Consider the following 14,732-nt stretch of genomic DNA (forward strand, 5'->3'; position numbering starts at 1 on the left):
ATGCAAATGTAACATAGACACAAACAGACAGGAACAGAGTGGCGGTAGCACAAGTTTATTGATCCAGAGAAATAAAGCCCACTCCTGAGATAAAATGTGATGGTGCATTCACAGTCATCAAGAGTTCACAGTGACAGGAGGAACAGAAGGCAGTCTGAGGTGAAGAACAGCAGAGCAGCAAATCCAAATACAGAGCTGGATCAAGCCACAGTGGAACAGGCAACATGCAGTGACACAAAAGAAAATCTTGAGAACAAATGAAGAAATTAAGGGTAGTGATATGAACTAATCATAATAATTTCAGCGTTCTTCATGATATTCAGTGTAGGTGACAATTAATGTGCTCCATGTCAGAATTTCTTTCAATTTACTTAGTTTTGACAAAATAGTCAAGACTTCTACTACACATGCATAGGTTTGGCTTTGTTCTCAGACCAACCAACATGTTTTATGATGACTTTTGTACATATTAAGTTAACTAAAATCAACTTAAATTGTGTATTTTCATACTTAGAAATTGTAAAATATTACTGGATCAAAATCTTTTATACCAAACAATTTCTTCATAGCTGACAGGAAACAAAGTGGTTTAAGAATCTTCTCCGTGGTCGGCAGCACTGAAGTGCCCGATAGGAAACAGAACCAACAACAGGAAGGATAGAGGATGAGGCAGAGCGTGCAGGCACACAGCTGTGACATCACACATGCAGGAAGTGACATCACAGGAATCTGCGGCAGACCTGGTCGGCATAGCGCCAGCCCAGGAGCAGAGCAGCCAGACAAACATGCAGGAGGGCCAGTGAGAGTAGGACCCGTGAGCTCCTGTCTCCGTCCCCCGTCTTTGTTACCTGCCCCCGCTCGACTAGAGCCTTCTCCAGGTCGACGATCTTGGCCTGGCAGCTGCTGAGCTCTGCATGCAGCTGCTCACGTGTCTGTGGGAGAGAGATCAGACAGTAAGGAACTAGTGCGCAAAAAATATGTCACAAGTAAGCTCTGTTTGTATATGTATGTGTATGTATTTGTCCTGGAGTTATAAAGACAAAAAGGTTGAGAGCTGATGGAGGACGGGTAAAAGGGACAGTACAAACCCTGGCCTCCCTCTCGGCATCCAGAGAGCCTCCGCTCTGCTCTTGCAGGAGGGCGTAAGCCCGCTGGAGAGCCTGGTACTCTCTGGTCAGCTGACGGAAACGAAGCTCTGACTCTTCACGAGAAACACACTGTGGTATAAAAGAGGGACAGGGTCAAACTCACGCACAAACCTTTACCTTAACCAATTTATAGACCGATCTGTCAATCTGTGATCTGTCTCAAACTGTCTTGTTTCTGTCTGGTCAGTTACCTAAATTTTTGTGCAAAACATATTTCAGCTGATAAAATGGCAGAATATTGTTAAAATCATTTATTATTATTATTCTTTTATTTAACCTTTATTTTACCAGGCAAGACATTAAGAACAGTTTCTTATTTACGATGACAGCAGCATTAGCAGCAGCAGACAGGATGTGTTGGATTTAGGGGAATAAACATGAAAGAATTTCTTACCTCTTCTAAATCTTCCTCTGGAGTGGCAGGCGTACGGTCAGTGAGGTCGGTGTTATAGGAGGTCAGAGAGGACGTCTCAGAGTCTATCGACTCCTCATCAAATCCAAAATATGTCTCCACAACATGCCTCTGCAGAGAGGAAAGGAGGAAAAAGAGGATTGTTAAATCAAATTCAAAAACAAACACAAGTTGAGTTGCCCATTCTATAAAAAAATCACTGTGTGTTCAGAAAAAACATTCATCCAAATTATATCACACTTGATTTCAGATTAAAGAAATTTCATTTTGAACCCCAAAACAGCCTCTAAATCCACTTCATAAATCTGCTTACTTTTCCATAAACTTGCTTCTTGTTGTATAGTCACTTTATTCATCGAGATCAACGTTTTGTCTAAAACTTGTCAAAACCAGTTACTGTCATTCTGTAATCAGATCATATCAGATCAAGTCTCTGCATGTTTGTTTACTTCTTTCTTGCTATTAACGTTTCTAACCCCCATAGGGTCCTTACCATCATGTTTATAAGTCATCTCCTGGCAACCAGAGAAGTAGAGGCAGACCAGGGCACACAGACAAATGAAGGAAGAGAAGTAGAGGATGAGGAGGATGTACTCTGTCATGATGCTAGAGCGAAAAAACTAAAACCAAACTATAAAGATATCCTCAAAATGTGTCTACCGTTTCTTGGACTATACCAGTTGATCTATACAGTGCAACGCAGGCCTTTCCAAGAAAGTACTGTGGCTTTCCGTCAGACTCCCACACAAAATGGAAAAACAGACAAAGAAGAGTCTGGTTACAATCTAATCACTACAACAGAAAAAGCAAAGAGAGCGAGCTTTTGGGTTTTGTCTTCCAGCTCATGTATTAAATTCTTAAACGGAGAGACAAATTTCCAGGTAAAAGTCCAAGAGCCAAGACGCTGCGCCCAACCCTGTTTCCCCTTTGCCAAGGTGATAAACTGGTTCCAGCAAAGGTTGTGGGAGAATATATGTATCATGCAACTCAAAACTCCTCCTCCTAGCAACATCATAGACTCCAAAAAATCCCCTGATGTATTAGCTCAAATGTGCACACACACACGAATCAGAGCAATTATTTTACCCAATTAGACATCCTCATCTCTTCTCCTTTTGTGTTCACACACAACAAACCACACAAGTGCAACTGCTACACACAAATTCAGCTTCCTTGCTATTTTTGTGATAAATCCTAAACTATTACTACGGACAAAAGAAAATAATGGGAAAAGGATAATAATTTTCCATCAGCTGCGGGAATAGTATATGCAGGATTTGCATATGCTCCCAGCTGTGAAGGATACTGTCATTATTGTCTCTTGAGCCCAATTAAACACACACAGAGACACACACATACACACACTTCAGTACTTGCAGATCAGTGAACCACAGATACTGTACGGTAGTTGCTTAGCTACAACACCACACCACTCAATTAACACACTCACTTTAGACAGTTTGAGAGGTTTCCTCCTGTTCTTCTTGCTCATCACCAATCGGTCACGTTCCTAAAGACAAACACACAGCCGGTTAACATCTCAACTTTGTTGCTGGAAAGACCAACCTCACATTTAATGTAGAGACATGACACATACTTCAACCAAAACTGTCATCAGAGCAGAATAGTACAACCAGGAGCATCGAAGTCAGAGGAAAAAAAAAAGACCGAACTGGACTGATAATTTATACAAAGTGGAACAATATTACAATAGAAATAAAAGCTTGTGGGTTGGAGTTTTACATAATGAGGGAATTTTAGCAGTTTGTGATTAACTGTTTGAGATGAGTCAGGCTGTGATGTGAAGGTAATGAAAATAGTGTGGGAGTAGAAATACAGGTGAATATGAATAAATGAGACATTCTCTGCTGAATTACAGTTTATCTCAACATTTTGTACACCGATAATGTATCCCATCCTACACAATCACTGGCACTCAAAATATGTATCTTATTATTACCTAATTCAATTCTGACAGGAGGCAAAAGCAGAGAGGACCAAGATTTAATGGCTAGCACTTTCACAAAGTGATGCTCCTATTTAGTGATGTGCAATATGGATAAAATCTCAATATTAAATATGTAATTCAATATAATGTAATTGATACATTATGATGTAATACGTTTTCTGGAAAATCATTCGAGTAGATATTAATGAATGAAACAATCAGACACGGTGGCTCGTCTATGGCTAATCCAGTGAAGTAAATACTGTAACTGATTAATACTTCATCATAAACATTTTTTTAAAAAAGCAAATGATGCCATTTAACAATCTGGATAATTAACCACAATGGCTTACACAAAAAGAGTTGTTAAAGGGAAAGTTATGACAGAATAAATGATACGGCAAAATAGACAAATTTATATCTTATGACAGTATATTCTGTATTGACATACTGCCATCATTTTAGAAAAATCTTTGATTATTTTTCAGAAAGTTTGAGATATCAGTGCCCATTAAAGAAACACTATTAAGGAAATCATTTGTAAAACAATAAGAGTGCAGATCGCTGCCAGGTGTGTCTCCCTTACAGTCAAGATGGTGGCAAAGATAACAAAACATGGGGATTCATTCATCTTGTATTGTGCATAACTTAAGTGAATCATAACATATCAGGTATGAAATTAATCTTTCTTAACAAAATATCAATTTCAGCAGCTTGCTGAAATAAATGTCCAACCCTAGTGGTTTGAGTAAAATCCTGACCTGCGTGAGCTCATCAATGATGCCACGTTGCTCAGCAACCTGCAGCTTGAGGAACTCCACTTCCTGTTCCTCGTGGGCGTGGCTTAAGTCTGTCAGGGAGCTTGGCCGCTTCAGCTGGGGTTGGTGGGTTTGCTGCTGTGAGGGGGGCCGAGAGGAGGAGGCATTCTCCTTCTGAGAGAGGGAGACGGAGAGAGAGAATCTAATTGATGTTTGTAGAGAGAAATGTTTCATGCTTTTCCTCAAATGGCCACTAGAGGTCCTGTTTCATCTCAGTGACACAAAAAGTACCACAACAAAATCCACTCCTCACCTACTGATAAAAACTAAAATATCTGCTATTTTCTACTAGTATTTAACTCTGAATTTATCTTTAGCTAACAACAACAACATGGAAGTGGGAAACAACAGAGTAAAGATAAACAAACACCGGGTGCCTCTCACCATCTCAGCGTTCTCTCGGCTCAGGTTTTTGAGTTTCTCCTCCATGCGTTGCAGTGTTTGCAGGAGGTCATCATTCTTCTTGGACAGGCGCTTGTTCTTCTCGAACATGGGTTTCATCTGACTCTCTGCCTCTCGCACCCGCTTCAACTAGACACAGGAAGGAAATGGGGAGGGGAAACATTTTAATCTTTAGTCTTGCCTTGTAGTGACAGAATTTCCAGTTTGAGCATGAGAGGCAAGATCCAGACTAGAGGGTTAGAAAATACATTTTGTAATACAAGTTTCATATGCATGTGTGTTTCTTTATATGTTTTTGTGTGTAGTGTATGCAAGTGTAATACTGTGCATGTATTTGCATGCCTGTACCAATGCATGTATACACTTCTGCATGTGTGTTCCTCACTAGTTCATTCCTCTCGTCAGCCAGCAGTGCATTTCTGTCCTCCAGTTTCCTGATGACCGAGTGGAGCTCTGCTATCTTCAGCTGGAACCTCCTCATGTCACGCTCCTCCACCTCCTGGGGAGTAGGGGGGAGAGGAGAGGAGGAGGAAGACAAAAACTGAGAAAGGGGAGAACATGCAGGCAAGGCAGGTCGAGCAGGTTGATGGGAAAGAGGAGGTGATGGGATGAAGTATACACAGTATCACACGCTTCTCATGAATGTATGAGTTGTAAGTGGAGGTGTGACTTGATTGACTGATTGATTGATTGAAATTCTTTATTGACAATTTATGACATATATAAATAAATAATATATTCACAGCCTCAACCAGGAGGCATCATATCTTTGTACTGTATTTGTCAAAAGGATAAAATACAATAAAGCCCAAGAGATTATTTCCATTGTGGTCCTTTGGGTGTAGGTGTGTGAGACAAGGAAGAGACTTAATGAACAGTATTGTTGTACGCCTCCACTATGATGGATGTTCTTCCTTGTCACTAAGTGAATAAATTATGCACACAAGTTAGGGATGCACCAGTTCCACTTTTACTCACTGATACCAAAACTCAGCATATTAGCAGACACCTTTTGGCATTTTTTTTGTATGAAGATAGTCAAATTTGAAGATAATGAATTCCAGAAAAATATCTATTATTATCTCATATCTATCTAAGTTTTTAAAAAAACTACCCATGAGCCTTTATAAACTCATGTTGGTCAAATCCTGTTGCATAAATTCAATGAATACAGATACAGATTTACAGACACGTGTCTGAATTAGGTATGCATGTACCTGGTTGTTAAGCAGGTCTCCGTTGTCCCCCAGCCCAGGCACCACCTCTCTCTTTGGGCTGCCATGGTTGTGTCTCTCAGCCTCTCGCACCTGGCCCAGCTGCTCATCAAGGGCTTCCTTCTGGAGCTGAAGCTTCTGGGCGTAGCCGGCCTGCGCCCCGAGCTCTCTCTCCAGCGCACACACCACCCGGTCCTTCGCCTTTATTTCATCCATCTACAGAACAAGAGCAATGAATAGGAACAGGGCGGTGGACGGTTGAAAGAAAGTCCATTAAATCCCAGTTACAGAGCACATTAATATTACTTAATATGCTCACAATAAATGCCCTGAAGTCATTTCTGAGATCAAGTTGCACATAATACATCAAAAACTTTTATGAAATTCAGCAAAAATGAAGCTTGATCCATTTATTTCTCTGGTTTTACAACCAAAGTGTGAATATTCGTTTTACATGGAGATTGTTTTTCTTCTATGTGATTTATGTGAATGAACAACTTTTAACCTCAAGTCCCACATTGTACAGACCTTCAGTCTAACAAGCTGTACGCTCTGATGGCTAAGAACAGAATAAGGGCCTGACAGTGTTTTTGCATTTAAAATATTGTGCTTCAGCTGTAATTAATTCATGAAGCTCTGTTCTTGCTGTGTTCACACAACTTCTTCTGACAAATGCTCCCACTTCTACTTCCTTTCCTATTTTTTCCAACCCCCAGTATTTCCTGCTCTACAATCAGTCATGCTTTATTCATTTACCATTCTGCTTCCAAAATTTATTAAGCCTCCGTGCTCAAACATCCCTTTGCTAACGATAATGCCTGTTATTGCATCCCTATTGTCTGTAATGTAGATAATGAGTAACTGCAGCAGATATACAGAGTTTTATTTTTATATCACACCACACTGCATGCTCCACATAGTGAGATAAAGTTAGAGCAAGATAGACAGAGCAGTAATTAGCCTCCAACCTTCAAACAACGCCGGTTAGATAAACCCTGAGCTGGAACTGAACTTCATCTCGGTGTGTGAGGAACTCTTGGTGATATTCAAATGTGGTTGGGACGGATGAGGAATGTAAAAAAAATCATTAACCTATTGTTTTTACTTGTCAGTTTTTCAGCATTTTTTTCATATTCCACTCACTGTGTGCAATATACTCATGGTTGTTTACAGTATGTTTATAACTTACTAACTTATTATTTTCTTACTTTTGCATTTGTCTTTTACATTCATGAGCCGGATGCAATGTAATGTTGTTCTGCTGTGCACGTATAGTCTGAATGACAATAAAGTTTATCTTGAATAATAACAGATGTTGAGTTTGTCAAGCTGACCTATCACTGGGGAATAATATAAGGTTCAAAGGGTAAGCTGTGTCTTTAATTATTTAATTGCATAAATTATTAGTGGGCTTCTGTTTGAGAGGAAATGTTCACTTATTACAGTCTTTGATTACCAATGAAGCTTTTTGCATAGTTACTGTAAAGATACCATAATAAATAACGTTTAATTAGATTAGATAATGTCTATTAAGTATTGGTTATCCAACACATCTACTACTGTGTATGTCTGTTATGTAACATCTACGTAATAGCAGCATGTGGTCTCACCAGCCGGCGGATGTCTTTCTCACAATCCCGTTTGATGCGATGCACCTCATCCTGGTGCTGTTGGTAAGCTGTTCGGAGATCAGCTGCTTTTGCTTTATCCGCTTGCAGAGCATTGGCCAGCGCCTCCTCAGCCTGCTTCCTGGCCGTCTTCTGCTCCTGAATCTAAAAGGATCACATACACACATAATGTTCATTATGTACACAAAAAGTAAAAGCAACAAAGAGACCAATATTCACAAGTTTATAAACACTCGTCCTATCCCATCAAACAGTCGTAATGATAGATGTCTTGTTTGTCTGGAGAGGCTACCGTGAAACAATAGCTTGGCAACGGGCTTTTCCACATGGCTTCCTGTTTTTCAGCAGCAAGTTTACAAAGGACAAAGACACATACATCATGCTTTCAGAATGCCAACGTTCCACAAAAAAAAACTGTTTGTCTTCTAAAACAAACAAACAACACCTTCAGGAAATATTCAGCCCCCTAGACTTATTTCAGGTATGTGATGTTACACCCTAAATACTAATAATACTCATAAAACCAAGACCGCCTACACAATTGACAATTGATTCCAATGGGAAGGTGCTTTAAACATGCTGTGACGTGTGTTCACTGGCGTTGTTGAACTGGGATGCAAATTAAGCTGAGCCCTCTTTATGAAAAGCAGAACATACCTGATATGGTGTAAAACCAGTGTTAAGGTTAATGTTTAAACTGTATTAGGTGATGCAGTTACTACATGTATATTTTTCTACAATCTATAATGATAACTTAATCGATAATACGTTATTTTCACCTACATACATGCTACAACATACCTCCTGCTGTAGCTTTATCCTTTCCCCATCGAAAGCCCTCCTGGCCTCCTCCCGGGCCTCTCCGAGAAGAGCATTTTTCAGCTTGTCAGCTGCTCCGTCTCTCAGTGCATTTACCAGTCCCTGAAGCCTCTGCACCTCAGTGTCTCGGATCTTGATGGCCCTGGCCAGCTCGACCTCATGCTGCCGTGCCAGGGTTTCACGGGCGGCTGCGATCTCACGTAGCTTCTCCTCGTGGAGTTTGGCACGCAGGTCGGTGAGTGCTACGGCGTGTTTGTGCTGCTCCAGCTCCCGAGCCTGCCGCTGCTCCTGGAGCCGCTCACGGAGCTTACACACCTGAGAGAGGGACACAGCAGGTAAGACTGTCAACCAGTCAGCACAGTAATGATTTAATTTGCTAGTGTATACTATAAGTCCTAACAGTCTGAAACAAAATGGATGAACAGCTATCAAGAGGTGGTTTATTCACCAACAGGGAGCAGCATCAAGTGAAGAATAGTAAAGGTTTCTTTGCTTTGAGCTGCAGTTTATTATTTTTTATGATAAAAGGCAGCATTTTTTATGCATTTTAAATAGTCTAACAGGTGAAATCCATTTGAATATCTGTCCGATTGTTCCACCCTAGCTGTCAGTTTTGTACTATATACACTGCTGCTGTGTATATTCTTCCACCCGGTCTTCCACATGCCACCTTGCAGATGCCTTTTATGCAAATTGCAAACATTTTAAGCATAGCTTGCCCCGGTGGGAACTGGACCTCACCCAACCCTGGTACTGTTATCGCCATTCTCCAAGTACAAGCATGAAGGATGTAGAGAAGGACAAAGCGAAGGATGTGTGTCAATCGCTGTGCAGTATCAGAGACAGGCCACGTGGTGTACAATGATGAAAATGTGTGTGTTGCTAAATGTAAAACACCTTAGTATTGAGGCGCTGGAACAAACTAATAACATTTGATGAAAATCAAACATGTGGAACTTTCAAATCTTTAAAATGTATAGTATTTGCAGAGGTATATGCTCTACTGAGTGCAATCACTATTGTTACATAAATGCAGCCATTTACTTATAAGTATCACGCTGAAGCATTTTCAGCTTTGTGACTGTTAGCCTGCATAAACAACGTATAAATAATTCTTCAAAACTGGCCTCACTCTCCTTCCTCTGCTTCTATTGTAATGATCTAAAGGGGACGACATTCCTGCTGGCACTGTCATCAGTTTTCTGCACCAGACCTCCCCCTTCTTCCTCTTCTTCCTCTCCCTCACCTTGCCTCGCTCCTGCTGCAGCTCAATCTGGACGTCCATGAGTTTGGTCCTCAGCTCCTCGTTGGTGGCCTGCACCGAATCAGCCATCACCTCTGATTTCTCCGGCTTCCTTCCCTTCTTAAGGGGCGGGGCCGCAGAGGGTGTGGTTGATGACATAGCACTTTGCCCGCCCAATCAGGACAGACATAGAGTGCCAGGTGTGGCGTGTAACGGAGGAGAGAATCAGTCGCTGCTCCTCCTCCCTGCGAGGCTGACCCAGCACATCATCACCATCGTCAAGTCTACATCATTGCTGGAGGATGCTGAGAGTTTCTGTTTGACAGAGAGAAAAAAAAAGAGAAGAAAAGATGAAAAAAGGGTGAGTGAGTGTTAAAAACTGGGTTACACAAAACTACTCTGCACAATACTTTGGACCCAAGCCACATGATGCGCTACAGCCTGGGGAAAAGTGACTATTTTTGGGACTAACATTTATATTCTGCCCTGTCACCCTCTTCTCTCTAATGTGTACACGTGGATCTAACACTGGAAGCTCTCTGGTCATTTATCATCATCCTATTTCACTCCCTGGGCTGCTCTTATCAGCTCCATAGTGCATGAAAATGTGTCTGGCCACCACAGTTTTGGTCCCTCCCTCGCCTCTAACATTTCCATTTACCCTTCTCTCTTTCTGTAGACTTAAAAAAAATCATCCTTCACCTTCTCAGAGGTACTTTAATCTGTTCTGGACCAATATACATAAAAACAAAGGGCTGCACTAGCATCAGCGTAGTCTACTAAACCCCTAGAGAGAAAAACTTATGACATATTAACATTCCTTTATCTCTTTATTGCAAATTCCATGAGCGTTGAGAATATGTACTAATAAAGTCCCAGTGAAGTCTGCTTGGAAAGTTTGAGTTAGAAATCTTTGCTTCATTTATATCTTCTTTGTCTTCCATCTGTCTTTTCTTTTGCCTTCTTTTTCCGAAGAGAAAACAAGTTACATTATTGCGTCAAATAAATCTCTCATCACTGGATGATTTGGTCTTGACTCTGTAGCCCAGACAGATAAAGCTGCCTCATTTGATCATCCGACTTAATTCATCAGTGCAATACAACTACAAGACCTTTCCCTTTCTACACACATAGGACATATCGGAGAGATGACCACTGGCATTACTTTCCTGGTTATAAAGTCATCTAAAATGCAAAACCAATAAGGATATGCACCAGTTAGGCAGGAAAACATCCGCTTGAACCACACAAGGCATGGCTAATACAAAAGGATTTGAATTAATGATTAGTGTAATCCCTGCTTCTCCTCCCTTTTTACCCACTGAAAACCAGCTACAGCTGTGTTAGCGGTTGTATTTTTGGCGTATTTTGTTTTGTAGATATGTTGCTATGATGACACACATTCACCGAGGTGAAAGTGGACTCCTCTAATCTCTTCCGGGAATGAATTGTAACCCAGTAACCTTCCAGTCTTTCCGCTGACTATTAAATAAATAATGCAATGATGAGGGAGCTGAAGCATTAAGACCACAAGCGCCTCCATCTTTTCCTACACTCACACATTACAAAACATTCATACAATATACACAGATGGCAGCAACAGTTACCAAGGCAACCCTTGGTCTCTCAAAAGTCTATTCCTCTCATAGCAAGGGATGATGGGAAGGAGGAGTCTCACGGTGAATTTGAGACACAGTCACACACACACACACATACAGAAATGGCGCGCGCGCACAAAAACACACACACTTGCGTGGTATAGAGGCTGCATATTTGAAAAACACACATACACGAACACTCCATTTTTGTTATCTGGTGCCATCTCTGAGCTGAGGTTGACTGAGAGACAGAAATGCATTGATGCTGGAGGGCAAGAAAGCTTTCTTCCACATAGATTTTCACACAGCACGCACAGTCAAACCTTGGGAACCAGCGGCGAAGGGAAAGGAGACGAATGAGAGAGAAATGGTTAAGCCTGTAAGAGAGAGGAAGAGGGGAGGAAAGGAGTATAAGAGGGAGGGGAAAGAGGGCAAACCACGCAGAGAAACCAACCCTCAACAATCCCACCCCCCCACCCCCCCCACCCCCACCTCTCTCTCTCTCCACTTACTTTCTCCAACCTCTCTCCATCCCTCCAACCCCCACTACACTAGCTGGCACAAGTGATGTTAGCGAGCAGAGAGGCAATCAGTGATCTCACTCTCATTCACAGAGACAGAAAGAGAGAGAGGGAGAGAGAGATCATTCACACACACAGAAAGAACTGACACAAGCACGCATTCTTTGAATCTTACACTGAACAACCAGCGACATATTCAGCTGACACACATTCACTCCAGCACCAAAAAGCTCTCGAAACTCATTGACACGAGTAACAAACATGAATTTATTTACAGTCAGTCAATAGACTTGATTCATTCGCATGTGACACAGGAAGTTGCACAAATAATTTACACTTGCCAGCCTGCCACTGTTCAGCATGTTTATGCATGCCTATAACATTATCGGAGATCAGGTGTACCCAAGCTGAAATAGCTGATAGGCATGACAGATGGTTTCACTGTTTTTTCTTCATAAGGGAAGGAGGCGTGGATTGTACTGTACATGTAACTGTTATCCACAATGGAAATAAAGAGTGACTCCTTAATTGGTCGGATGCATCATTTTTATATTTATTAGGGCTCCTCGACTGATAAAAATTGCTTGCGTCACAACAGAATCCTTATTTGTCAATAGTGTATGTATCACATGACATGAGCTCAGATGTTGCCTGAGACAAACTTGTGCGTACAGGCAGATACACGTACACAAGCCTCGTGGAGCCACATGTTCCCAAGCTGTCAGCCAGGAGCTAATTCTAAAAGTTTATAGTTCACAGAAAATCAGGAATGTTATATGGGGGACCGGAACATTTTATAGGGGCCTCGAGAAGCTAACGAGCACCTCTAATGTTCACAGAAGCAAACAAAAGCCTGCACAGGTCATAGATCTTAAATGATCTCATCCGCTGCAAGTATAAACAGTTAGCCTTGCTAATATTCAGCTGGATAACCGCAAAGTGCAAACAAAACCTTTCAATAAACAAAACTACAAAAGCAGAGATCAAAAAGTCTTTGTCACCCAGATAAAGCTGATATAATCTTGTGTTCATGACTAAATAAAAAAAAAATCACATGAGTCATCGAAATCAATCACAAGTCAAAGAGTTATATAAAAGGAGTAATAAAGAAAATGCACTTTCAAGGCCTATTTAAATGCAGTGAATGTGGCAGCGACACAATCTGCTTAAACAAACAATGGAGCTAAAGCACTTCCTGGTGACTGCAAGAAAGAAGTGATGAAGAAATTCTGCAGCCACTGAGGGGTTTCACAATTAAACTAATTGTTGCTTAAGAAAGGAACTCTTAACTGTGAAAGTCTCTGTAACAAAATGTGTCCACGAGCACCAACACAGCATAAAAACACGTTTTTACCTAAAAGTTAGCATAGCACAACCTAGGCAGAGGAACGTACCTGGCTACTGGTGGCTAGTTGGATGCTGTAACCTTAATCCTCGAACAAAGCACGACAAACACACAGGTAGTTTCGTAACTGCTGCGGGAAATTCCTTTTCTGTGAGAAATTATGGGCCCGTATAGGGTTACAACACTTCAGTGTTTGGTAGATGTTGTTTGCCTTTTAGTTAAAGGTTTAAAATGTAAGATATGACAATGTTTGTTTTCTCTTTGTAATGTGAATATCTGTAATGTAGCGGTGAACTTCTTAAACAGGTACATAACTTTAACATACAGTTGGAGACAGTTTTTATCATGTGCACAAAACTGTCCCCCTACCTTTTGGCAATAAAACTGTTTCTTTTTCATTGCATTACATTACATTTCAGTTCCGATAACATTACAGTTTGCTATCACCATTTCAGGTACACTTGGTGGTATCGTTCCTGAAACCATTCTGCCATTTGTCTTTCTGTGAGTTTGCAGCATAAGTACACAGCCATCCGACATAAATGTATATATATATATAAATAAAACCAAGCCTTTTTTTTGCAAATTCATCTCATCATATAGTTATACTGTATGCTTTGTGTCCAGGTTGTTCTCCAATCACTTCAGAAAATACTAGTTTTAACACACCTCACACTTCCTATAAAATCTGTTGATTTAGTCATCCATTTAAAGCAAGTCAAGTGCAGTTATATAAGTATTGACATTAGTGCAATAACTCCACAGACTTAAAGATGTCCCTGGTGGATATCTTTAAGGCTGTGGAGTGACATGACATGCATTTTTTTAAATGACAGAGTAGCTGAGAGATTATGATCAACATTCAGTGAGGCCTAGACTTTACATAAAATCCTGATGCACAATACAATTGTCTCAAACTAGCTACAAAAAAGAAATAATCCAAAAAGTTTCTATATTACATTTACTTTTATTGGCTTATTTGTGATCTCATGTAAGTGATCTAATGCACTTTAAACTATTCCTTGTAATAAATGAAGTACAAATATTAGGTAAGCTTAGGTAAGCTTATTACACTCGTACAGATGGACCTCCTCAAGGCTAGACAGACCACACACACACACACACACAGGCTCACAGAGTGTCAAACATTAACTAGACATCACTGAGACATGTGGGTCCAATAAATACATAAAAGAAGCTGCAAACGTACGCTCCAGCAGAGACGCCTCACTTCTCTGTCTGGGTTTAAAAATTAAGAGTGAGGGCGTGGACGTACCGAGAAATACTCCTGTTTATATTCTGCACTTTCATTATATATACGAACACATAGAAACAATCTCAATGCAGTCTGATCAGCATCAGGCGTCAGCAGAGTGCAGACTGTCAGAACAGGTCTGGCCACACTCCAGACATCCCTCCACAGTCCAGACACACACACACACACACACACACACTCAGCAGTCTAGAGATACTCCAAAGACACTAAGAGTCTGAGCAACGCAGCCAAGTGCAACACTAGTGGAGCATATGACCTAAAAACTACTATGCCAGCACAACGATTACAAGGTACTGACCCCAATGACTAGTCAACCCAAACAGATAAACATGAAGTCTCTGTCTCACTTCCCTCTGTTTC

General features: G+C 40.9%; 1 protein-coding gene across 3 annotated transcripts in view; it reads right to left on the bottom strand.

The window, feature by feature from the left end:
- jakmip1 (janus kinase and microtubule interacting protein 1) overlaps nt 1-14,732 on the bottom strand; it is a 28,889-nt gene that overhangs the window by 6,620 nt on the left and 7,537 nt on the right. For all 3 annotated transcript variants that reach the window (XM_042418546.1, XM_042418545.1, XM_042418544.1), the window contains 11 exons: nt 9,636-9,947; nt 8,372-8,704; nt 7,553-7,714; nt 5,946-6,158; nt 5,114-5,227; nt 4,711-4,857; nt 4,270-4,440; nt 3,011-3,070; nt 1,543-1,671; nt 1,089-1,217; nt 849-932 (listed from right to left, as the gene is read on the bottom strand). In XM_042418546.1, the coding sequence (XP_042274480.1) occupies nt 849-932; nt 1,089-1,217; nt 1,543-1,671; nt 3,011-3,070; nt 4,270-4,440; nt 4,711-4,857; nt 5,114-5,227; nt 5,946-6,158; nt 7,553-7,714; nt 8,372-8,704; nt 9,636-9,791 (1,698 nt within the window). In that variant the 5' untranslated portion in view covers nt 9,792-9,947. The remainder of the gene's footprint in view (nt 1-848; nt 933-1,088; nt 1,218-1,542; nt 1,672-3,010; nt 3,071-4,269; nt 4,441-4,710; nt 4,858-5,113; nt 5,228-5,945; nt 6,159-7,552; nt 7,715-8,371; nt 8,705-9,635; nt 9,948-14,732) is intronic.

This window comes from Thunnus maccoyii, chromosome 8, assembly GCF_910596095.1.
Source record: "Thunnus maccoyii chromosome 8, fThuMac1.1, whole genome shotgun sequence".
In the NCBI taxonomy this organism is placed as follows: Eukaryota; Metazoa; Chordata; class Actinopteri; order Scombriformes; family Scombridae; genus Thunnus; species Thunnus maccoyii.